This window comes from Nothobranchius furzeri, chromosome 11 (genome assembly GCF_043380555.1).
Source record: "Nothobranchius furzeri strain GRZ-AD chromosome 11, NfurGRZ-RIMD1, whole genome shotgun sequence".
Lineage (NCBI taxonomy): Eukaryota > Metazoa > Chordata > Actinopteri > Cyprinodontiformes > Nothobranchiidae > Nothobranchius > Nothobranchius furzeri.
The window spans coordinates 39,778,142-39,803,386 of record NC_091751.1 but is presented as its reverse complement, the minus strand read 5'-3'; the positions used below and the strand labels follow the sequence as shown (position 1 = coordinate 39,803,386).

General features: G+C 46.2%; 2 protein-coding genes across 4 annotated transcripts in view; one reads left to right on the top strand and one right to left on the bottom strand.

The window, feature by feature from the left end:
• LOC107383449 (contactin-associated protein-like 4) overlaps nt 1-25,245 on the bottom strand; it is a 164,854-nt gene that overhangs the window by 67,510 nt on the left and 72,099 nt on the right. For all 3 annotated transcript variants that reach the window (XM_054743198.2, XM_070541545.1, XM_070541546.1), the window contains exons 4-7: nt 22,237-22,384; nt 18,069-18,272; nt 1,391-1,566; nt 1,068-1,211 (exon numbers count right to left, since the gene is read on the bottom strand). In XM_054743198.2, coding sequence (XP_054599173.1) covers nt 1,068-1,211; nt 1,391-1,566; nt 18,069-18,272; nt 22,237-22,384 — 672 coding nt within the window. The remainder of the gene's footprint in view (nt 1-1,067; nt 1,212-1,390; nt 1,567-18,068; nt 18,273-22,236; nt 22,385-25,245) is intronic.
• LOC139061714 (uncharacterized) lies at nt 4,942-9,194 on the top strand. Its single transcript, XM_070541547.1, has 2 exons — nt 4,942-6,621; nt 6,682-9,194. Exon 2 carries the CDS (start codon nt 7,167-7,169, stop codon nt 9,192-9,194), a length of 2,028 nt encoding a protein of 675 aa, XP_070397648.1. The 5' UTR covers nt 4,942-6,621; nt 6,682-7,166.

Genomic DNA, 25,245 nt, shown 5'->3' with positions numbered 1-25,245 from the left:
TAGGATGGAGCCAGGTTATGGAGAGCTTTGAATGTGATGAGCAGAATTTAGAAACTGATTCTCTGTTTAATGGGCAGCCAATGAAGTTATTGCAGGATGGGGGTGATGTGATGAGATGATGGAGTCCTAGTGATGACACGTGCTGCAGCATTCTGGAGAAGCTGCAGTTTATGGAGGGATTTTCTGAGGAGACCAAAGAGAAGTGAATTGCAATAATCAATCCTGGATGTGACGAGGCTGTGGACAAGGATGGCAGTAGTGGAGGGAGTAAGTGATGGACGGAGGCGGGAGATGTTACGCAAGTGAAAATAAGCAGTCCGAGTAATATTGTTGATGTGAGATTGAAAAGAAAGTGTGCTGTCAAGAGACACCCAGACTCTTAACATGAGGGGAGGGAGTAACTGCTGAGTTATCAATAGAGATGGGGAAACTGTTAGATTTGGAGAGAATATGAGGTGTACCTACCAGGAGGACTTCAGTTTTAGAACTGTTCAGTTTGAGAAGGTGGGAGGTGAACCAAGAATGGAGTTCTTGGAGACAGAGAGTAAGGGAGGAGGGTGGAAGTGAAGTTGTGGATTTGGTTGAAAGGTTAGATCCTTTTCTTAAGGTGGAGCTGTGATTCATTACAGATCCAACTTTGCCGATGACATTGAAAGCCGCCGACATCCATCAGCACTCAGAATACTGTGTAGCAGCTCCCCAACAATCATGTAACTTGTAATTCAAAGAGAAGACTTTTTCTTGCTGCATATAACCTAAATTCTCAGGAGGGTTCCCAAATTAAAGCTCATCATGAGCTGCAGAATGAATCTCCTCTCTGTCTGGAGAACTGACAGAATATTCAGAGGGGAAGGTGACTGAAATACCAACGTTTGGGAGCATTTCCAAAGAACTGAGACATAATCAGAACTAAAGACCAACACAAAAACCTATGGTTACAGTGCTGACTTGTGCAAAAGTGCTGTGTGCACCAGATTAGCATGGTTCCAGCAAAAAGGGGAACGTTTTCTCTACGTTCTCAACCGACAGAAGCTCTCAAATATACTTCTGAAACATTCTGAGCTTACCACAGCGGCGACTCGGTGGTCGTTGACTTTAGCGAGTTCTAGCAGGTTGAGACCGTTGAACTGGAGGTTTTCAAGGCAGCCATGAAAGTTCCTGCTGGAGATGATGGTTTTCTGAAGGAGACTCTCAACTGCTCCAAAACTCAGCTGCATGGGAGCAAAAATGTTCTGAATTGTTTTATAAAAAAGGAAAGTCTGTAAACTTTAACGTTCAGATCCAAATAAATAAAATGACTTTTTAAATCCTCGTTATTTCAGCATGTGCTGCAGTTTTGGGTTCATGCAGATGATTTTACACATTTGTGTTGATGTGAGTTGGACCCAACCTCATCTATGTCCAGGTGGTGGAGCTCTGTGGGGATTTGCACCCGTTTTGTGAGTTTGTCCACAGTGAGGTTGACATGAAGGCTGTGCAGCTCTAGGGTCACATGGTGCCAATGCTGATCGTCTAACAGGCTTCCAAGGGATGCAAGATGTCTGGTTTCAGTAGATAAAGTCCTGCCTGGGACAAAAGAGCAGAGAGGAGAAACAAAACTAAATGGACACTTTCATATAAAAGTTACTCAGTTTAAAGTCTTCAAAAGTTTCTCTTCTGCTTAGAATATTTGATTTTTTTGTGCATCCTGCTGGGAGGATCACTGCAAGGTCACCATCGCTCATCTCGCCAGGTTCTGCTGAATAAATACATATTTACAGACGGGCTAAAGCTAAATATGTCACCAGAAAACTACAGAGGGAACTCAGAGACGCTTCATTAATGATAGATGAGCACCAGCAAACTCAAATTAGGGGATATATTTTTGCATCCCCCAAAGATCTGAGGGGAAACCTCGTGCTTCTTTTGAGAGATGCAGCAGAAAGAGCTGAAGACAATAAAACATTAAATACGTAGAAGATGTTTATCTGGTAAAAACTTTTCACTTCAGAAAGAAGTAACAGATTTTTCCCTTTTTTGATGCGAGAGCATTCGGCTTTTCACAGTCTGAGCAAATAAAGCAGAAGTGCAGTTATTACAGGACAGAGCAACATGAAAACTGTGGGATTTCTGTATTTGTTATGCTTAATGGAACATTTCTTAGGTGGTAGGAGGTGAGCATGGGAGGAGAGCCGTGTGATAAAGACTCTCCCTGGAGGCATAATTTCATTACAGCTTGAATAATTGAAAAGAAAAACTGAAAGGAGTCAATATAAAGACCAAACAAAGGGACTGAGTTGATATTAATATATGAATTAGTATTTGCTCTTTATCTCTTTGGCCTTTTCTCTCTGTGCCAGTTTTATTAAACTAAGAAGAAAAAGTGTTTGAACGTTGATCTGAAAAACCAAGGTGCAGAATACCATCCTAAAACATCCAAAGCCTCTTGATTTAGAAAGTTTTTTTTTTTATTTTATTGAGCCACCAATTATCAATAGATCACATCCCAGAGGTGTCATGAGCAGCAGATGTGAAATAATCAAATACTGGTGTCAAATTGTCCTGGAGTCTAAACAAAACGAACATCTCTGCTGATGCTCAAGAGCAGAACTGGGTTATTTATATTAATTCTGTAGGCTCGTGAAAACTCATAGGTTATATGGAAAAACCTTACAGCATTTAAGTAGATGGTCTTTGCCAAAATATGCATGTAAAGAAACTAATAGAGGTCTGATAGCTCAAATAATAAATTAAGCAAACACATTTCTTTATTTCTATTTAAATATTGTGTAGAATATTCTTTATGCTCCCTAAGAGTTCATTCATTCTGTTGAGGAAAGAGAACCATAAACTTAGTGAAAATCTACAGAATGATGCACAGATCTGTATCGATAAATTCTATACATTATTGTGATTATCAATAAAGATAAAAAAAAATGATAACAGTCTGGCGATTATTGTTTTACAAAATCTGGGGCAGCTGAGATTGTGTCCCATAGCAAAAACTATATAGTGTTATGAAACTCGCTCCAGTCGCTCATAGTACGCCTGACCTATAAATGCATTTGTTAGAGAATAATCCTCTGTTTAATGTTTTGTAAAATTAAAAACTAAAATCTTTGTAAACAAAAAAACTTTTTTGAATATTGCTCGACTAAAATGAACTAAGACTAAAACTTAGGTGCCTGCCCAAAACAACGGTTTCAATTACAAGTTATTTAAATTAGATTTTCTGAGTTAGTCAGTCATAGATGGAGATCATCTGAGAGCTTCGTTAAATCCACCCAGTGGTTCCTGAGCCATTCTGCTAGAAGCTTATAGATCAAACATCTTTGGGTGGGGGGTGGGGGGGCTGATAGTAAAGTCTGGTTGGATGTATTTGACTAATGTTTGATGCATTTGCTAAAGTACTTATGCATCATAGCCTGTCTTACATTTCATTAAGTTGAGCCAAAAGTCTAACTCCTTATCAGCAGCTGCCGTCTGTTTAATCACCTTCAAACATTATTATCTAACTCTGGACAAGAAAGCAAACCAACAAGCTGTCAGGATTTTATGAGCTGAATTGTCAAAACATCAAAAAAGCATCCAAATGATCTCGTTTCTGCAGCTAATCAGAGGTTGTGGATGTGCAAAGCAAATCAATGTGAGCCAAACAAAACGATGCAACTTCAACCCAAAATAGCTGATGTGATTTTTTTATATATAAAAGCAAAGTGAAAGACAGGCCGAAATAATGAGGGACAGAAATATGAAGGGCATCCAACCGAGAGACCCAAATACAGAGACATGTGAGAGAGTCAGAACGTGATGACAAGTGTGTGGATGAAAAGGCAAATGGCCGACGGTCTCGTCAGAGCTCAGAGACAAACTGTTAATCACAAAGAAGAGGAAGAGATCCTGTTGAATGTTCTCAGTCTTTGTTCTGTGATTTTACTGGACGGCTTTAATATCCTCTGAGCTACAGCATCTCTGCTTTTTAATTTTACAAGGTATTAGATGTTTTACAAAGCTTTTGAGCAGCAACAGCCTACTAAGCAAAATGTTCTTCAGAACAAGAGAGGTAGCTGGAGTCATTACAACAGGCGTTTAGTGGCGTATTTCCCTCCCGGGGAAACTCCAGCTGCCTTTATTTCCCTCGTTTATTCTCTGTTTTGATGCGTTCGAGATTTTTGGGTCTTTGGGAACAAAATGATTTGTTCAACTTGCTGCACACGTGTAAACGCTGCAGATTGTATATTTCCACAAACGTCAGCACAGCATGCAGGCACACAGACGTATTAGTTTGTGTTCTGACTGGTGCCTTTCTGTCCCTCTTTAATGTTTAAAATGTAGATTTTTGCTGCATTTGCTGACTGCAAACTATGACTTTTGAATTTCTGACCTCAAAAAGCTCAAAAAGCTTGAGAAAATGTTTTCCAGTTTACACATTAATCACAGCGGCCATGTGTTTTTCAGTCTCAAGGCTCGATTTTATCTAAGCAAAGAGGAGAAAACAATGAGAGGAATTTTAAATTGTTACCAACTCTAAAAGTGTATTTGTTTTAGCTTTTATAATGCCAGAGAGGGATTATCTGCCAAGACATTTTCAGAGGGAATGGTTTAATTTCTCCTTTGGTGTTTTCAGAAATCTGGCCGATTACACTCTGTTTGCGCGCGATAATGTCACTCTATGGACCCCAGCCTAAATATACTGAATAAATATTTGTCATTTTCACACGTTATCTTTAATCTTTAGGAAATTCATCATCAAAATTGTAAAAAAAAATAAAAAAAATAAAAAAAATTGTTTCATGCTTGAATTTCATCCTTTGAAGTTGAAGTTTGGCAGAAAGGTAGAATTGGAAAAAAGAGGAACGTGTAAGTATTTCTGGAGCCAGATGGGGCTCTTGGTGAGAAGTGTGCCAGACAGTGATGATTCAGCATGGCAACCTCCCGTAACACCCTACACACTGTTGAGGGTCTGACCTCATGAGGAAATTACTATGCAGTGATTTTCTCCAAAATGACTGTGCTTAAATTGCTCTGAAAAGCAAATAATCACATCAGCGCCAAGAAACTTCATTTCCCATGATGCTTTGCACACGGAAGCATTGGGTGATGTTACCGCCTAGTACCAGAAACACGTTCTGCGCATGTGCGGGAAGCCGTGGAGCTTTTCCCGCGAACTAAGACCATAAATCTTCAGCAGAGACAAAGAAACCTCGTTCTTTTGCCCAGGATACCTGGCGGTGAGGACACGCTTGTCGAACGCTCCGACTTCTTTGAGCACGCGGAAGCTCTAAGAGCCAAGTTGAGCCCACGGGACCGCTGATCTGCTCGTTTCTGCTCCCCTCCAGCTGATGTTTGAGGACACAGAACCAGCGGAGGGAAACAACAACTCCATCCAGCTCTCAGAAACGCTGTAAGTTGTCAAACTCAGCCCAAAAGGAACTTCGTTTTCTTTGTGTCCAGCCGTGGAGAAACACTCGTGGAGCCAAACAACGGAGAAAGCATCAAACCGAAGGACGACGCCGAAAGCTGCGGAGAAACACGGAGAACCGTCAAATCAAAACAGTGAGGGACGCTTCACTGTTCTGGTGATCAGAAACTCATCTCTTTCTCTCATTCTTTCCTTCTCCCGTTTCCTCTATAGTCTCAAATAAGCAATAAACCGCGTCTATTGCTTAAAAAGTAGCTTCGTGTTTTCCTCTTTCGTCCCAAACACGTCCGTCGGGTCATTTTGAAAGAATAAACTGCTTATTGATCATTGTTTGGTATCTTAAAATGGTTTCTGTCATGGCCAGGCTGAAACTAAAAGATATTAATTTGTGATTAATCTTTTGTGTTGTTTCATGATCTTTTGAAATGTTTTGAGTGATTTAAGGTTAAGTTACTACTGATTCTAAGTGCTTTGGAAGTTAAAGTGCAAGTTGCCACCCACACTTTAGCCAGACAAAGGGGTCAGCCATCTTGTATTCAAGACTCCATTTTGAATCCATACACACACACACACACACACACACACACACACACACTACTCCTTTGTGAGAACAAAGGACCCCATTCATACATCCTCCATCACATGCAAACACATCCATCTTCAATCATATCACATGGTTATTATTCATCTATTCCACTGTTTATTCATTTGACAAATTGTTAATTAAATGTTATAAAATTCAGATTTTTGTGTCCAGTAGCTTTGTTGTGTCGAAGAGAAGTCTCTGCTCCAAGGATTCTACGAACTTCAAGAAAGACTGATAAGAGTTTTGGATTCAATTTTTCCCCGGAAAAAGGGGAATGGTGCCCCGTATATCTAAGAATATCTTAATTAATTAATAAATCAGTAAATATTCCCATATTTACAGAATTTATTGAAGAATCCAAAAGTAAGTTGAAGCTTACTAATTGTTCGCTCCTAATAACCCCAACATTTTATTGGTGCCCCGTGTGAGGCTTGGATACACAGAGATTTCTATCCGGCACAAACAAACAAATAAATCCAAAGAGCTTGAATTAAAAATAATCCGTTGTTCAGCCTTGAACCAGCAACAGAGTGGTGCTGATTTCGCTGAGCAGGAAGCTGCATCGAACTCTCACCAGTAACTCAGTGCTTCTTTAAAGGTGCAACGTGTAAATTAATTCTGGTTAACCTTTTAGGTTAAAATTCAGCTTTTCCTTAAAGGTGCAACGTGTAATTAATTCTGGCTAACCTTTTAGGTTAAAATTCAGTTTTTCCTTAAAGGTGCAACGTGTAATTAATTCTGGCTAACCTTTTAGGTTAAAATTCAGTTCCTCATTAAAGGTGCAGCGTGTAAGTAATTCTGACTAACCCTTTTAGGCTAAAATTAACTGCTAATTTAGCGACTTTAACTCACAGTGGCTATTATAACTAACTGAAACCTTCACTCAAAGACTGATAACACCTTGTTTGCTAATATTCTGAAGGAATAACTAGCATATTTAACACTGCAAGTGTTGTAAGACGTTGCTACGGCAACGCACCAGCTTTTGCTAAAATACTGAAAGGAATAGTATTTTAAGCGTCAGTCACGGCATTCCGTGCAATCTTAAAACGCTAAAACCTGTGCGCACAAAGGTTAATTTAGTGTTTTTCTGCTACAAAGCTAGCAGTTGCTGCCAAAGGTGCAGCCTTGAGCTATCTGCAGAAGCTCTACTAGGCTATTTTTGGTTCGGTTGTTAAAATGGAGGGACAGAGTAGTGACCTGACCAACTCCCAGCAACCAGGTGGCGCTGCGGCCCACGACTATGAACCTGGCCTACTTTCTGGACAAATATTGTCCAAACTGGTCGCGGTTGCTCGAGAACCCGACTACCCTTCTAGGGATTTCACTGAAGAACAGCGTAGCGTCGAGCTAGAAGCTGTAATTGATCAAATAGAAAACCCGGATGGTACAAAACCAATCCAGGTTCACTTAGCTAAGTTAGCCCTGATCCTCTATCAGAGAGGACTCCAACATGATCGAGAGATCTTGAACCTCCAGAGTATGCTAGCTGAAAAACAGCGAAATGGAAGTCTGAAGGATGAGGAGGACGACGACACCCGCACCGATTCTGTGGAAGATGGGGAGAAGACCCCGCCCCCTTCTGCTGATGACAACAGACAGTGGGAAGGGGGGAAACACCATGACTCTCTGGACGGACGCACGCCGCAGGGGAGAGATGAAGCTCATCTGTCCCAACCTGCGGCCCCGTTCCCTACACACACTATAGGGCATTCAGGACCACCTAGGGGCCGAGAGCAGTTCGCCCTCGAATCCCAGGTTGGACCACCACCCTCATCTTCACGGCCTTCTCAATCAGTGAGAAGTCGACCAGCTGAGCGGCACCTCTATTTAGACCGCTCCCCCAGTCCACAAAGGGTGCAAGGTGCCGATTGGGGTTATGCACCCCAAGCTGCACCTCAACCATCCACCCATCCTAGCTACTCCGGTATTCGGCATGCCGATAACCAGCTGCATGACGAAGCATCATACGCCAGTCCGTACCCGGACAGAGCGTATTACGCAGAAGCCCCAGTTGAAAGACGCAGGCTGCACTACGCAGACGTGCCCCGGGAGGTGGACCTCCCAGGACACCCACGTGACGTGCCAGCAGCCCGCCACAGCATGCCGGACCCCGATTTGGGCCCCAGGAGTCAACATTGGGAGCCCAGAGCACACCAGCGATATCCAGCGCCCTCTGAGACAGACCGTGGGTCAGAGTCAGAGGATGACGCGCCGTACCGTGAGTCAGGGCTCCGTGTACGTCAAATTGAATCGCTAGCTAAAGACATAGAACGCTTTGATCCTAACACCAATGAATCCAATGTCGACGATTATCTCAGGGAGATAGAACGTTGTCTGCTTGATCTTCCAGCACCCTCTTCAAGGGAAAAGCTCAAGCTAATTTGGAAAACCACATCTAGAACGGTGCACGGTTTCATGGAAACTCTACCACCTGACATTCGTGATCGGTACTCCTCGCTCTGCCGAGCGTTGAGAGATGAATACGCCACGTATGCAGACTCTGCGTCAGCTACAATGGGGGCCTTCTCCATCAAACACGGGAGAAACGAACCCCCCAGAGAGTATTATCGCCGACTCAAAAGTGCTTATTTCCAAGGTCGAAACGGCCCTGGGCTCGAGGAAGACCCTGCCTTCAGATCCCTGTTCATTCACAACCTGCACGAGTGTGTTCGCTCCGAAGTCTCAATGTATTGTCGGATGAAAAAACTGACAACTCAGGAGATTAGGAGATACGCTCAACAGGCTTGGGAAGCCGGCGGAAAGCCCCAAAAGCCTGACGCACATCACCGCGTCATGCACCTAGCTCCCGACGCCGAGCCGCGTTTGGAGCTCGAAGGCACAGAAGCTCCACCCACTAAGCCAAAATCTGCTAAACCTAGACCTGTTAAACCGCGAGAGCAGTCCCAATCTCCTCAACAGGGGAAGGGGGGTGCTGATTGGCCGCCTAGGTCTGGACAATCAGACAGGAAGTGGCCCAACCAAAACCAACGGCAGGCAGGTCGGGACAGTGGAAGGTTTAAGGAGCGCCGCCCACAGGTAGGTCCCGAACACAAGTCCGCAGGTGAGTACTTGACCAAAGCCGACCTCCAGGAGATGTTTCAGCAGTTCCTAGCTAAACAGAAGGAACAGCTGAGATCTGCAGATGAGACCCCTGCACCAAAGTCTGCTTCTAAGAAGCCAGACCCAGAGCCAACGTCCGCATGACTAGGCGTGGCTCAACCTCCCAGCGTGGCCAGGACCTACCTGATCAGCTGGGGGAACACTACTGGTAGATCACAGGAGTCTCCTGAAATCTACCCCCCAGAGAAACCTGATGCTAAATTTCTGAAGTTCCTTGGTGACTTAACAAACCATGATCATGCTCGCCGTTTGTACTGTAGCACCAACGTAGGTGGGTGCATACAGGTTGATGCTCTGCTGGATACCGGCTCAGAAATCACCCTGATGTGCTCCACATTGTTCCATCGCGTGTCTGACACCATGCGGTCGCTCGGGAAACCAGTCCAGGTTGAACCTTGTGACCTGAAAATCACCAGCTACACCCAGACCCGGGAGTGTATCACTCACCGGGCGTGGCTGGATATCACCTTCCAAGACATGACTCTGGTTCACCCGTTTTATGTCTGCCAGCTAGACACTGAACCACTTCTCATTGGTCAGGACCTGCTTGAACGTCTAGCTCCCCTCATCGACTGCCAGAAGGGTCAACTGTGGGCCCAGGTGGACACACCTAAGCCCTGGAACCCAGATAGCAGCCGACCATCCTCCATTCTTGAGGTCAGCATAAGTGAGCCGCAAAACCCTTGTTCCAAGGTCATGCCCCTCCCTACGGCTCCCACAGACGATGACCGCCTGCAAAGGCATGAAACCGCTCCTGGAACTCCGTTCCGCACACATTCATCTTTTCTCTGCTCGCTGAAGAACGTCAGCCTGCAGCCATATGCACTACACATAGTTGGTGGTCTTACCATCAACTGCACCCACATCTCAGATGCTCGCCTTGCTCTTTGGTCTGAAAAGTCAGCCATCAGCCAGCAGACGTTTGAACACCTGCGTCAGAAGGAACCCCTTCTGGTCAGTGTGACACGTAGCCATCGGCTCTTGTCACCTACTTGGCCGCAGAGGCTCCTGAAAGCGCCAGAGGTCTGCTCTCTGACTATCCAACTTGGAGCAAGACAGCTCACACATACATTCAGCATCATACCACAGCTTGATCCACCTGCACTCATTGGAGCAGATCTGCTGGTTCGACTCGGTGCCCAGCTGGACACTTGCAATCAAGTCCTTTGGGCCCGGGCCACACCTTCCTCTGAGCCTCGCTCAGAAGGCCCTGAACACTTGCTGTCCGGTCAGACCATTCCACAGGCCTGCCGTGCAGTGGTTGAGGCCAGCACGGTTCTGCCCCCACAGGTCAAAGGAGTGCCTGTTCGTCTGACTCTGATGAAGCATCAGAAGCTGCCAGGCACACAGGCCTTCTTCCAGCCATCACCACACTTCTTGGAGCTCAACTTAGCCGTCTGTGGCACGCCACTCTTGGAGCTGAACAATCGTTCTGCCTACTTGTTGGTCGAAAATCCGACCCGGAGTCCTATCCACATGCCGGCAGGAAAGCCCTTGGGCATGCTGATAGATAGCTCATTCCATGACTTCGAACTTTCAGTCCCCGTGATCGGACAACTTCCGTTGTTCTTGAACGACAGACAGGTTGGTGTAGACACATTCAGTACTTTCCCTTCACAAATGATTACCATCAAGCGGCATGAAGCCCTTCCTGAGGAACCCATTTGCAGTGCAACCTTAGATACTGACAGCGGTCAGTGTCTAACGGTTTTTGCAATAAATACTCAACCCTCTGAGTCACCGGTTGAAAGCCCGGAACACCAGAGACCCTCCTCCTCTGAACCTTATGACGGCTTCGAGGCCGAAGTCAGCCAGCAGCTTGACAAAGCGGATGCGCTGGAGTCAGAGGAGCAGAGAGCAGCGCTTAGAAGCCTGTTCTATGAGTTTCAGTCCATCTTGTCCAGGGACTCCCTGGACTGTGGACTCACAAACCTGCATACGGTTCGCATTCCAACGAACCCGAATGCCCCTCCTACTTTTGTACGTCAGTACAAGATTCCCCTCGCTGCTTATGAGTCGATCCAGGAGATCCTCGATCAGCTGAAGGAGAAAAACATCATCAGAGAGTGTAACTCCACTTACAACTCTCCCATCTGGCCGGTTCTGAAACCGACTGGGAAATGGCGTCTCACCATAGACTATCGTGCACTGAACAAACAAGTACCTCTCTCCAGGTGGCCTATGATCCATTTAGATCAGGAGCTAGCCAGAGTCAGAGATGCTCGTTTCTTCTCTACGGTTGACATAGCCAACGGCTTCTGGACCATGAAGGTTGAGCCGGCGGACCAGTATAAACTGGCTTTCTCCTTTGGAAATCGCCAATATACTTGGAACCGCTGCCCCTTTGGCTACTCTAACTCACCTGCCGAGTTCAACATCTTCCTCCACAAAGCCATGTCAGATGCTGCTTCCAGAGGGAACCTCATATATGTCGATGACATCTTGATGAGGAGTCGAACCTTCGAGGAGCACCTGGCCGAACTCCGTCACGTGCTGCAACAGCTCGCTGACGCCGGAGCTAAATTGGCGATTGTCAAGGGACAGTGGTGTCGAACCAAAGTGGAGTATGTTGGACTGCTGGTTGGCCCTAATGGAGTCGAGCCCCAAGCGGGACGCATTAGAGCCATTCAGGACATCAAAGCCCCAGCTAATCTGACTGAACTCAGGAGCTTCCTCGGAGTCTGCAACTACTCCAGACAGTTCATTGAGGAGTACGCTGAAACAGCGAGGCCCCTCACTGAGCTGCTTCGGAACGACACACCTTTCGTGTGGGACAGACCCCAAGAACTCTCCTTCCAGTTCCTAAAACAGAAGTTGGCGTCCGCACCCTGTCTGGCTTACCCAGACAAGGATAAAGAGTTCTACATAGAGGCTACTTTCTCCTCTCACTGCCTGAGCGCTGCTTTGAAGCAGAAACACGATCAGGACATGAGAGTTGTGGCATACGCCAGCAAGCCTCTGAGCAAGGTGGAACTCCAATTCTCAGACTGCGAGAGAGCTCTCCTCTCTACAGTCTGGGCCGTCGAACACTTTCGTAGTTACATCGGTGGACAGAAAGTGATCATTGAAACGTGTCATCAGCCCGTCACCTTCCTAAACAGCCAGCGACTTCGCGAAGGAAGAGTGTCAAACAGCCGCATTGCGACGTGGATGATGGTGCTCCAAGGATACAACATTGAGGTCAAGTATGGTCAGAACACCAAGCTAGCGCTAGGACAAGGGCTAGCAGGCTGCCAGCACTGTGACTCTGACTCCGTCATGGGCCCCCTGGACACACCTGCCGCAGTCTACCCAACCGCATCCAATCATCGCTACTTTGATGAGAATGTTTGCCAAGGGCTTCCGAAAGTTTACACTGATGGATGCTCCTACCTTCACGAAGGCCAGCTCCGTGCTGGGGTTGGAGTCGTTTGGGTGGACTGTGACACTAAGCAACCAAATCACTACCTGTTGGGCCAAAAGTCTAGTCAGTACGCCGAAATTGCTGCAGTGTTGATAACCCTCCAGCAGGCGGCAGCCTTGGACATCACTCAAATCGTCCTTTGCTCTGATTCAAACTACGCTAGACACAGCTTCATTTCTCACTTCCCCATGTGGAAGGAGAACCACATGAAAAACGCCAGGAACAGAGACGTGAAACACTCGGAGTTATTCCTAGCGTGTGATCTGCTCACCACTGAGAAAGGCATAATGGTCTACTGGAAAAAGGTCAAAGGTCACTCCAGGACCCTAGGTCCGGAGAAAGATGGTAATGACGAAGCGGACCGCCTTGCTAAGCTCGGTGCTGACCAGGGAACCTGCTGGGAATTCAAAGACGAGTGGCTTCCACCCAAGGCCGTTCACGAGGTCTGCGCGATTACTCGTCGCCATGCTAGCCAGGCAGACGAACCTCGGACCGTTGAGGTACCCGTGTTTCTAGGCAGAAAACCACAGGACGCGGACCTAGTCACCATGCAGGAACAAGATCCTGACCTGAAGCTCATCCGCGAGCTTCTCCAAAAGGGCCCGATGTCTAAACAACCATCACCACCTATTGGTGCAAGCCAAGATTTGGTAACCCTGCATCGTCAACTCGCGCATCTGAAACTACAAAACGATTTGTTAGTTTACATACGTAACGATCACAGCCCGCCGCGCTGGGTTGTTCCACTCGACCACAGAGTAGTGATGCTTGCCTACGCCCACGACACTCCGGTTGGAGGTCACCGCGGAGCAAAAGCTACCCTCGCATCACTGACAGAAGTAGCATATTGGCCGTCGATGTCCAAGGACGTACACAGCTATGTCCAAGGCTGCCTCATCTGTGCCCAGTTTCAACCCTCCCAGCCGCTTGCTAGAGCACCACTTCAACGCAGGGGAATAACCTTCCCTTGGTCCCACCTGCAGATCGACTGGGTTGGACCGGTTCCCAAATCGGCAAGAGGAAACAAATATATGCTAACTGTAACTTGCAGTTTCACAAAGTGGGTGGAATGCCTTCCAGCGCCAAACGATACAGCCGTCACAACCGCTGTACTGCTGATTAACCACGTTTTTAGTCGATGGGGACTTCCACTCTGCATTGACTCTGACCGAGGAACTCATTTCACATCCAGTGTAATGACGTCCCTGTTTGAACTTTTGGGAGTGGAAGTGAGATTCCACCTCCCCTATCACCCACAGTCATCCGGACAGGTCGAACGGATGAACCGCACGGTCGTCTCTATGCTCAAAAAGTACGTCTGCTCCACTGGGAAGGACTGGGACGTCAAGCTCCCTCTGGTCCTGATGGCCATACGGTCCACTCCACAGCGATCCACGGGGGTTACGCCCTTTGAGATGATGACCGGCAGACTGATGACTCTACCACTGCACCTCCTGTATCACCCAGAGGATGTCAGTGTTGCCACTGCCTATACCGCTCATCAGTATGTGGCAGACTTGAAAACACACCTCAGAGCTACGTTCGCGCACGCTCAGAAGAAACTGGAGACCAACGTAGAAGGCGCTAAAGCCTACTACGACCAAAAGACAACCAGCCGCGAATACGAGGTGGGTGACAAAGTATTCTACTTTCGGTTCGCCCAACCGGCACGCAAAGCTAAGAAGTTCCTGCCCTGCTGGTCAGGACCATTTGAGATCGTGGCAAAACTCTCTCCAGTTGCATACAGGTTACGCATCACCAAAGCGAGACAGGAGCCTGTCTACAAATGGGTGCATGCAAACCAAATCAAACCCTACGTCAAACCATCCCCGCGGGTACAGAGACCAGACTCCCCGCAGGAGGTAGACGTAGTCGCTACATAGTTCTATGCATGGAAATGGAAAGGGGGGAAAGTGCACGTTTAACCCACTAACATGTACTAACCGACAAAGACCCCCCCCCCCCCCCCCCCCCCCCCCCCCCCCGCCGTCACTTTCACTAACCAAGAGAAACTCCTTCCTAGACCGCTAACAGGATGTACCTACTAAAACCTTACAGAGTACTCTGGTACTTATACTAGGCTCTGATTAATGAATCTCTACGTGCAATCAAGACTTTGTCTGAAACCATACATCAGGATATTGTGTACACATGAGTGGTGAGAGATTTGATGCAGGACCTGCTCAGGGAAGTAAGTTCCACGCTGGACAGCTTGGTTGAAAGTCGTATTTCCCCGTACTTGGTACCACTGGACCTGCTCAAAGTTAGCTTGACAGCTGCTACCCCTCTACTGTGCACCTTTCACAAATCCACCTAGCGTACAGCTTAGGTAGTGCAATTCCCATTCACGTTGATGCAGAAGATTAGAATTCGGTTTCCTGTTACATGTTCCCATAATTGTGACACCTCACATCTATAGGTTTAAGTCGATGCTGAACATTGGTATTTGAAAGGACGGTAGGCATTTCCACTTTGAACTAGAAACCTGACACTCCATCACCTTAACCCTCGAACAGCATGACTCAGAGTTTGAGATCATGGACTCTTTCCTGGGTTATAACTTTGCCTTCGATTTAGAAATTGACCAACAATTACTGATTGAAGGAACCAAATTTGTTAAGTTCACACAAAACCCGCGTGAACTTACTTTGACGCCCAAGACGCTACATTGACAAATTATACGACTTTAATCTGCACATTGGTCGCCCTGGGGATGGAATGGCTCATCACGGCCGTGATAGCTTATTCCGCCTACAGGCGTGTTAATAAACTCCAAGATAAGATGCACTTGCTCACCTACGGTGTGCCTCGTAACCGCGTTCGGGGAGACTCCAAGCGTGAATGTACCACACCTGTCTAAAGGGGGTGAGCAACATTTTCTTTATTATTTTGTAACCCTAAGAGTAGTTCTCATTTTAGTCTACCTCACATATTTATCTGAGTGTTGCAGTATGTCACATTCTTTATAAGCTACACACTGAATGTATGACCTAAGAATGTATTTTATGAGACCTCAAGGTTGCTATGAATTTTCTTGGATGTTATATGTTTTTTTTTTTGGGTTTTCTGTATTTTTTGTTTCTTACTTGGTCACATATTAACTAGTGGTTATGTGCCGGCCCAGCTCAGTCTGTCAATGACTCTGTCTGACGCACCAGCACATTGTAGTACCTCTTAGTTTTATGGTCCTTGTTTTAGCCCAAAGACTGTCCTGATCCACCCTTTGGACCAAAAAGGGGGGAATCTTGGGACCACATAGGTCAATGCGCGTTTGCGAACTATGGATCTCGTACATCACCGCGTGCTCCATAAACTGAACTGTATGGCCGGCGGTGAGATGCCTTTGTGTCCACTCGTGGAGTTAACCGCCCACCGACCTTCCTCCTTCTACACTACTACCTCTCGCATGGACGACATCATCATTGCGTACCACCTGCGTGAGTGGCTTCTTCTCGTTATGCGCGTTGGGGACTATCCCGTTTCCTATCCTCTTTGTGCCTGACCAGGATCAAAGACCAAAGGCGCCAGGATCCAAGACAAAGACCAAAGACAAAGGCGTCCAAGGAGACCAACGTCCTAAGGGACAAACCCACCTGTGCTTCCGACAATCAAGTCGACCTACGTTCATGAGGAACAAACCCATCTGTGCTTCCGACGATCGAGCTTTGGGCGCGATCCCCGAAAGCAAAAGGGGGAATGTTGAGGGTCTGACCTCATGAGGAAATTACTATGCAGTGATTTTCTCCAAAATGACTGTGCTTAAATTGCTCTGAAAAGCAAATAATCACATCAGCGCCAAGAAACTTCATTTCCCATGATGCTTTGCACACGGAAGCATTGGGTGATGTTACCGCCTAGTACCAGAAACACGTTCTGCGCATGTGCGGGAAGCCGTGGAGCTTTTCCCGCGAACTAAGACCATAAATCTTCAGCAGAGACAAAGAAACCTCGTTCTTTTGCCCAGGATACCTGGCGGTGAGGACACGCTTGTCGAACGCTCCGACTTCTTTGAGCACGCGGAAGCTCTAAGAGCCAAGTTGAGCCCACGGGACCGCTGATCTGCTCGTTTCTGCTCCCCTCCAGCTGATGTTTGAGGACACAGAACCAGCGGAGGGAAACAACAACTCCATCCAGCTCTCAGAAACGCTGTAAGTTGTCAAACTCAGCCCAAAAGGAACTTCGTTTTCTTTGTGTCCAGCCGTGGAGAAACACTCGTGGAGCCAAACAACGGAGAAAGCATCAAACCGAAGGACGACGCCGAAAGCTGCGGAGAAACACGGAGAACCGTCAAATCAAAACAGTGAGGGACGCTTCACTGTTCTGGTGATCAGAAACTCATCTCTTTCTCTCATTCTTTCCTTCTCCCGTTTCCTCTATAGTCTCAAATAAGCAATAAACCGCGTCTATTGCTTAAAAAGTAGCTTCGTGTTTTCCTCTTTCGTCCCAAACACGTCCGTCGGGTCATTTTGAAAGAATAAACTGCTTATTGATCATTGTTTGGTATCTTAAAATGGTTTCTGTCATGGCCAGGCTGAAACTAAAAGATATTAATTTGTGATTAATCTTTTGTGTTGTTTCATGATCTTTTGAAATGTTTTGAGTGATTTAAGGTTAAGTTACTACTGATTCTAAGTGCTTTGGAAGTTAAAGTGCAAGTTGCCACCCACACTTTAGCCAGACAAAGGGGTCAGCCATCTTGTATTCAAGACTCCATTTTGAATCCATACACACACACACACACACACACACACACACACTACTCCTTTGTGAGAACAAAGGACCCCATTCATACATCCTCCATCACATGCAAACACATCCATCTTCAATCATATCACATGGTTATTATTCATCTATTCCACTGTTTATTCATTTGACAAATTGTTAATTAAATGTTATAAAATTCAGATTTTTGTGTCCAGTAGCTTTGTTGTGTCGAAGAGAAGTCTCTGCTCCAAGGATTCTACGAACTTCAAGAAAGACTGATAAGAGTTTTGGATTCAATTTTTCCCCGGAAAAAGGGGAATGGTGCCCCGTATATCTAAGAATATCTTAATTAATTAATAAATCAGTAAATATTCCCATATTTACAGAATTTATTGAAGAATCCAAAAGTAAGTTGAAGCTTACTAATTGTTCGCTCCTAATAACCCCAAAAACACACACGCGCACACACACACACACACACACACACATCTGGCATGTCCCGAGCCCTGAAGAGTCCAGCCCTAACACATGCTACAGCAAATCGACACCATCCATCATAGCAGTAACTAGACTGGAAAGTAGTAGCAGAGTGGGCGCCAAAATGTAATCAGGAAGAGGAGTGTGTTAGCCATCTCATCTATTAAAAACTAATTAAAAGTTTCAATTAGGTGCTGAGTGACTCATGGTAAGATTATGCTCCTCGCTTGAGGAAATGTTTATTATCAAACCTGGAAGCCTTGATTATAAAACAACTCTTATGTCTTTGAGACCCAAACAACTCTGCAGATTAAACTTTTCACTAAGATCCATAACTGAAACAACAAAAGGATGTCAGTGCCTCTCAGTAATACCTCGTCTGAGCAGCAGCAGTAGCTTTCCTCTCTCTAACTCCAGATTCAGGCTCAGTCCGTCCGACCTCTTCACCTGCAGGATCGTCCCAGAATTCCTCATGGTTTTAAACTTCAGCGTGACCACACTTGTCGATGTTCGCCTCGACCCGGCAGTCAGTCGGTACAGCAGGCAGCTGCTGCCGTCAAAACTCACAACATCGGAGGCTGCAAAACCAACCAAAGCAGAGTAGAAACCTTCAGGACTTTCAGGTTATAAATCAGTGCAGTTCAATGTGATGTAAAAGGCCAGGTTCCCTTTGGGATGAAACAACTCAAGATAAAGTGCAGAACTTCCAGTGGAAACACTGAAATTATTCGTTTTTTAGATGTTTCATGCCTGAATGGGTCACAATTAAACAAATAGCAACTTTGCAAATATTCTTGTTGAAATTGACTTGAACCGTTACCTTATCGTGGTGGAGGAGTTTGAGTGCCCTAATGATCCTAGGAGCTATGTTGTCTGGGGCACTTTGTGCCCCTGGTAGGGTCTCCCATGACAAATTGGTTTTAGGTGAAGGGTGAGACAAAGAACGGTTCAGAGGATCTTTCATGGATGTATAATCAAAGAGTCAGAGTACCCGGCCCGGAGGGTTACCGGGGTCCCACCCTGGAGCCAGGCCTGGGGTTGGGGCCTGTGAGCAAGCGCCTGGTGGCCAGGCTTCTGCCCATAGGGCCCGGCCGGGCCCAGCCCGAACCGGATACATGGGCTCATCCAACTGTGGACACACCACCCGCAGGAGGAACAAGAAGGAAACGGTGCAGTGTGGAGTGGGTGGCAAACCGAGGCGGGAGCCTTGGCGGTTCAATTCCCGGACAAGGAAACAGGTTTTTGGGACATGGAACGTCACCTCGCTGGCGGGGAAGGAGCAGGAGCTTGTGGCAGAGGTTGAGCGGTACCAGCTAGGCATAGTCTGACTCACCTCGACACATAGCATTGGCTCTGGAACCCAAGTCCTTGAGAGGGGTTGGACACTCTCCTTTGCTGGAGTTGCTCCGGGCTAGAGGCAGAGGGCTGGTGTTGGCTTTTTGTTAGCCCCAAGACTCTCTGCCTGTGTGCTGAGGTTTACCCCAGGGGACAAGAAGGTTGCTTCCCTGCGCCTTCGGGTCGGGGAATGGGTCCTGACTGTTGTTTGTGCTTAAGGGCCAAATATCAGTTCAGAGTACCCACCCTTTTTGGAGTCCCTGGGATGAGTGCTAGATAGTGCTCCATCAGGGGACTCCACTGTCCTGCTGAGGGACTTCAATGCTCACGTGGGCAATGACAGCATGACCTGGAGGGGTGTGATTGGGAGGAACGGCCCGCCTGATCTGAACTCGAGTGGTGTTTCATTATTGGACTTCTGTGCAAGCCGCAGTTTGGCCATAGTGAACACCATGTTCGAACATAAGGATGCCCATCGGTACACTTGGTACCAAGGCAGGCTAGGTTGCAGGTCGATGATAGACTTTGTAGTTATATAATCTGACCTGCGGCCATATGTTTTGGACACCCGAGTGAAGAGAGGAGCAGAGCTGTCAACTGATCACCACCTGGTGGTGAGTTGGATCAGATGGCAGGGGAAGATGCCGTGTAGACCTGGCAGACTCAAATGCATAGTGAGGGTCTGCTGGGAACGCCTGGCAGAAGAACCTGTCAAGACGGTCTTCAACTCCCACCTCCGGCAGAGCTTTGACCACGTCCTCAGAGCAGTGGGGGATATTGACTCAGAGTGGGCCTTGTTCCACTCTGCGATTGTTGAGGCGGCTGTTGCTAGCTGTGGTCGCAAGGTGGCCGGTGCCAGTCGTGGTGGCAACCTCCGTACCCGCTAGTGGACACCAGAGGTTCGGGGAGCCGTCAGGCTGAAGAAGAGGAGAGGAAGGCAGCAACTCCCTGTTTACAGTGGGGATGGGGAGCTGCTGACGTCAACTGGGGCAATAGTCAGACAGTGGAAAGAATACTTTGAGGAGCTCCTCAATCTCCCCTACGCGCATTCCAAGGAGGAACCAGAGCCGGGGGACCTGGGGATGGATTGTCCAATCTCGGGGGCAGAAGTTGCTGAGGTAGTCAAACAACTACACAGCAGCGGAGCCCCGGGGGCGGATGAGATTCGTCCTGGGTATCTCAAGGCTAAGGATGCTGTAGGGTTGTCGTGGTTGACACATCTCTGCAACATTGCGTGGGGCAGTTCCTGTGGAGTGGCAGACCGGGGTGGTGGTCCCAATCTTTAAGAAGGGTGACCTGAGGGTGTGTTCCAACTATAGGGGGATCACACTCCTCAGCCTCCCTGGAAATGTCTACTCCAAGGTACTGGAGAGGAGGGTCCGATTGATAGTTGAATCTCAGATTGAGGAGGAGCAATGTGGTTTTCGTTTTGGCCATGGAACTGTGGACCAGCTCTATACCCATGCAAGGGTGATGGAGGGGGCATGGGAGTTTGCCCAACCAGTCCACATGTGTTTTGTGGATTTGGAGAAGGCTTATGACCGTGTCCCCAGGGGCACCCTGTGGGGGACGCTCCAGGAGTATGGGGTGGGTGGCTTTCTGTTACTTGCCATTCAGTCCCTTTACCAGAGAAGCATGAGTTTGGTTTGCATAGCCGGTAGTAAGTCGGACCTGTTCCCGGTGAGGGTTGGACTCCGCCGGACAGAATTTCTAGGCACAGTCGTGGTGTGGAGTGTCGAGTTTGGTGGCAGGAGAATCTCGTCTCTGCTTTTTGCGGATGATGTGGTCCTCCTAGCTTCATCCAGCTCTGACCTTCAGCTCTTGCTGGGTAGGTTCGCAGCTGAGTGTGAAGCGACTGGGATGAGGATCAGCACCTCCAAATCTGAGACCGGAAAAGGGTGGCTTGCCAACTCCGGGTCGGGCGAAAGGTCCTACCTCAAGTGGAGGAGTATAAGTATCTCGGGGTCTTGATCATGAGTGAGGGTAGGAGGGATCGGGAGATCGACAGGCGGATTGGTTCAGCGTCTGCAGTGATGCGAACGCTGAGCCGATCTGTCGTGGTGAAGAGGGAGCTGAGCCAGAAATCCAGGCTCTCGATTTACCGGTCGATCTACATCCCAATCCTCACCTATGGTCATGAGCTTTGGGTAAGGACCAAAAGAACGAGATTGCAAATACAAGCGGCCGAAATGAGTTTCCTCCGTAGGGTGGCCGGGCTCAGCCTTAGAGATAGGGTGAGGAGCTCGGACATTCAGGAGAGACTCGGAGTAGAACCGCTGCTCCTCCGGATTGAAAGGAGTCTTTTGAGGTGGTTTGGGAATCTGGTCAGGATGCCTCCTGGGGAGGTGTTTCGGGCATGTCCTGCCGGCAGGAGGCCCCCGGGTCGACCCAGGACACATTGGAGAGGTTACATCTCCAATCTGGTCCGGGAACACCTTGGGGTCCTGCCGGAGGAGCTGGTGGAGGTGGCCAGGGAGAGGACGGTCTGGAGCTCCCTAGTTGGGATGCTGCCCCTACGACCCAGACCCGGATAAGCGGAGGAAGACAATGAAATAGAGTTGCAAAGTATCTGAAATATCTTTGTTCCCATTTTACGATCATTTGGTAGGTTCTTCCTTCGTTGGGATTTGGTTGCAGGCTTTTGCTTCATAATAAGTCCACAGGACTGTTTGGTTCCCAACTTCTTTGCTAAAATGCTTATTTTTCTTAGTTTTTGCATAACAGAATCTAAACTGACAAAGTTTCCAGGTTTCTGCAACAAATGTGTGGATTTTCAGAGGAAGCTTGCACAAGGAGTTTTTTTTATTGACAAGGCAGAGGTCATGCAGTGTATGACGGAAACCAGTGAGCCTTACTTTGATACATTTTAGAAAGTTTGTCACTAACAGTTGCAGCCCAGCTGGAGACTGGCTAAAACAAGTTTATTTCATCATGACATTTTTTGTTTTCTGATCCTAAAAATCCAAAATGTCAGCTCTGTGTTTGCGCCTTGGCTACAAAAAAATCTGTTTTATTCAATGAACCGATTAAACAACCGTCTTACTCCTTAAGATCCCATTTGTGTCTGAATCCTGAATGTTTGAGGATTTGAAACAGAAAAGGCTTTTGGTTGATACATCTTTTAGAGGAAAATGAGATATTATGGAGATGCTTTCTCACTGAAACACCAAAGACTTGAATCAGTGCCATGGAGATGACAGAACTCACAGTAAGGACACCCGTAGGCTTCCAGTCGGAGTCCGATCCGCCCGCTGGGATTCCAGTCCAGAGGAATGAGACGAAGGAAACGAGCCATGGCAGGCTGCTGCAGTTTGTACTGAACCACGCTGTCGGCATTGGAGTTTCCTGAAAAGGACTGGAAACAGGCTGCATTCAGATAATATTTATTTATTTAAGTTCTCACCTTAAATATGAAGTTTACCTCACTAATACATTTAGTTTAAATAAGGACATAAATCGTGTTATTTTCTGGTCAATTTTCATCAAACTCGTTGTTGATCATTGTTGGTATTTCACATCAAACCCTGCTGACTGTTAGGCATCCAGATGAAGACGTAAAAGTACAGTAGTAAAATTGTTCGTGCAATCTGATTTCCTTCTTAAAAACTCAATTAGCTGAAAATGTTGAGAGCAAATTCAGATCCTGTTTTACTGAATTGAACATTTTAAAAATACATTTTATAATCATTAAGCAATTTTCCTTTTTTGTTGTGTTTTTTCTTTTTAATTTTCTTTTATAATGTGTTGCTTTTATTCAACTTTTAGCATATTTTAATGCACAGTGTGTGAGAGCTTTATATATGTATTAAATGTAATGCATTTATTTGTGGAGTTCATTAATCCACAATAATAGCATATTTTAGCCCTATGACACCTAAGTCAAAACCGCTAGCTTAAATTATATCGGGGGAAATGACAGAGTTATGTATGGGTGTCACGGTCTGCCTCTATTAGCAGGTGAGATAACCTGGCAGTCAGCTGTTTGTGTTGCAGGTGGGCGTGGCACGAGCTCAACTGATCCTGATTCTGCTAATCACAGGGCCAGGGTATTTATGGAGCGGTGTGACACAACTCCAATGCCGGTTGACACTCTCACCAGGGTAGCTTCTAGCCCAGTGCATTACCTGATCTTACAACAAACTTGTTCTATGAGATCCTGCATGCTCTTGTTTCTAGTATTGCGCCTCGCATCCTCTAACCACGCCTGGAGTTGTTTTCCTCGTCCCGTCACTCAGGATCCTCTGGCTTCCACTCTCCATCGCTCTGCCTGCCTGCCTGCCAACCTACACCCTGGACTCACACAACCTTCTCCTGTACACCTCCTCTACAACCATCGGACCTGCCGCTTCTCCTTCACTGAACTTCACCCAGTCCACCACCGCTAAGAACTGTTTTAAGACCGTAAGAACAATTCAAACACCAAACTCATTATTCTCTTGGTTCTCTGGTTCCGCCTCCTATTCACGGTTGTTTATTCTTTCGTTTTAGATTTCCGGTCCGTTCCTGTTCCTGCTTTTCTGGAGCAGCGCCCTAGTTTCTTAGCTTAAATTAATAAAATGTTTTACTCTTTTTCCTTACCTGGTTTTCATGTGTGGTGCTTCATGTCCTGGGTTAAGCACGTTGCCCACGACATGACAATGGGGTGTCGTTTATAAAATTAAACATTATTTTACAGCAATTATCAGGCTGAGGGAAAAAATGGCAGTTAATTTTTCAAAATCTAATTTTCACCGTGTTATTCATAGGTTTATAAATGTTACAGTTGCAAACTAAATATTTTATTAGGAACTAAATATTTAGTATCTAAACTAAATACTTATTTTGTGAATTAAATATTTGTTTTGGAGCTAAATATTCTGTTAAATGCTCCAAATTAAATTAGATGTTTAAACATATTTGAATGAAATTATGAAAATTTGAGAAAAATGAACTTTAGCCTAAATGTAAAAAACCCAACATAGTACTGTAAACATCGGACTGTGTAATTTACTAAAAGGCACCCCATGAGCCAAAGCATTAAATGCACTGACTAAGGCTGTAACAGGCTGCATTTGTCATTTTTGTTATTGTATTATTCGTATTAATTTCTAGTTTGTAATCAATAAAAATACCTCTTTGTCAGACGTTGAGCTCAGCATCTGTTTAATCAAACATGCATTTCAAACCTTTTTCCCATAGCAGAACAAAACAATCAACTTAAGCAACAAGGACATATTTTGGTCAGTTCGCCCAGTGTACACAAATTTTATTTCAATCTGGATGTTGGTGCACATCCTCAGGGTAGAAGAAAACACACGTTTCTTTAGTTTGTTGGTGATAGTTAGTTTTATCCTGCACTCAGAGTAGCTGACAGCTTCTTTGTTTTTGCTGTATTCATAGAAAAACAATATGATCTGATTGGAATAAAGTTTTGGGAACTTTTCATCACTTCTTCTGAGGCTGAAAAGGGAAAATAGGACAGAAGCCGTAGAAACCAAAAATCAGATAACATTGTTCTGGTTGATCCCTCAGCTCTGATGTCTCTTTTCTTGCACTCTTTATGCCTGCAGTTCATACAAGTACCCGAATGCACTGAGATGTCACTGGGACTCAGCAGAGTGACAGGTCAAAGTGATTTCAGTCTGTAAGAAGCAGTTTTTTTTTTCCCTCGCAGCGCTCCGATTAGCTGGTTTCTCTCCACACGAGGAAATTGCCTCGGCTGAACATCTAATCAAAAGCTCCTCTCAGCAGCGCTGTAACAAATGCAGCTTCACTCTGGATAAACGCTCCTGCTCACACTGAGGATGCATCGTGTTTTTCTACATGATCACTGTTTGATCTGGTATTAAAGCAAATGGAAACATATTTTGTTCTGCTTCACCAAGCTGACAGGGTTTAACAGTTTCAGCTTACAGCTCTAAAGGTCCCTGAACTCAGTTAAACCCGACTAAACCAGGAACCATTTAGGCATTTTAGAGTGTTTACAGAGGCAGTAGAGACCCACATGCAGCAAAACTTTAAAAACTAGCAGAAATGTGTTTATTAAATTACATCCATGGAATGGAAAAATAGAGCCAATCTTTTCCTTACAATAGTCATCACTACTCCTCTGCAAACTCTACAAGTCACCTGGTTAGTTTCTGACCCTAACCCTGACCAGCTGAACAGGAGCATGGTACAACTCCAGCTTTGTGTTTTAATCCAGACAAACAACACAAAACTGACACAATCAGACGA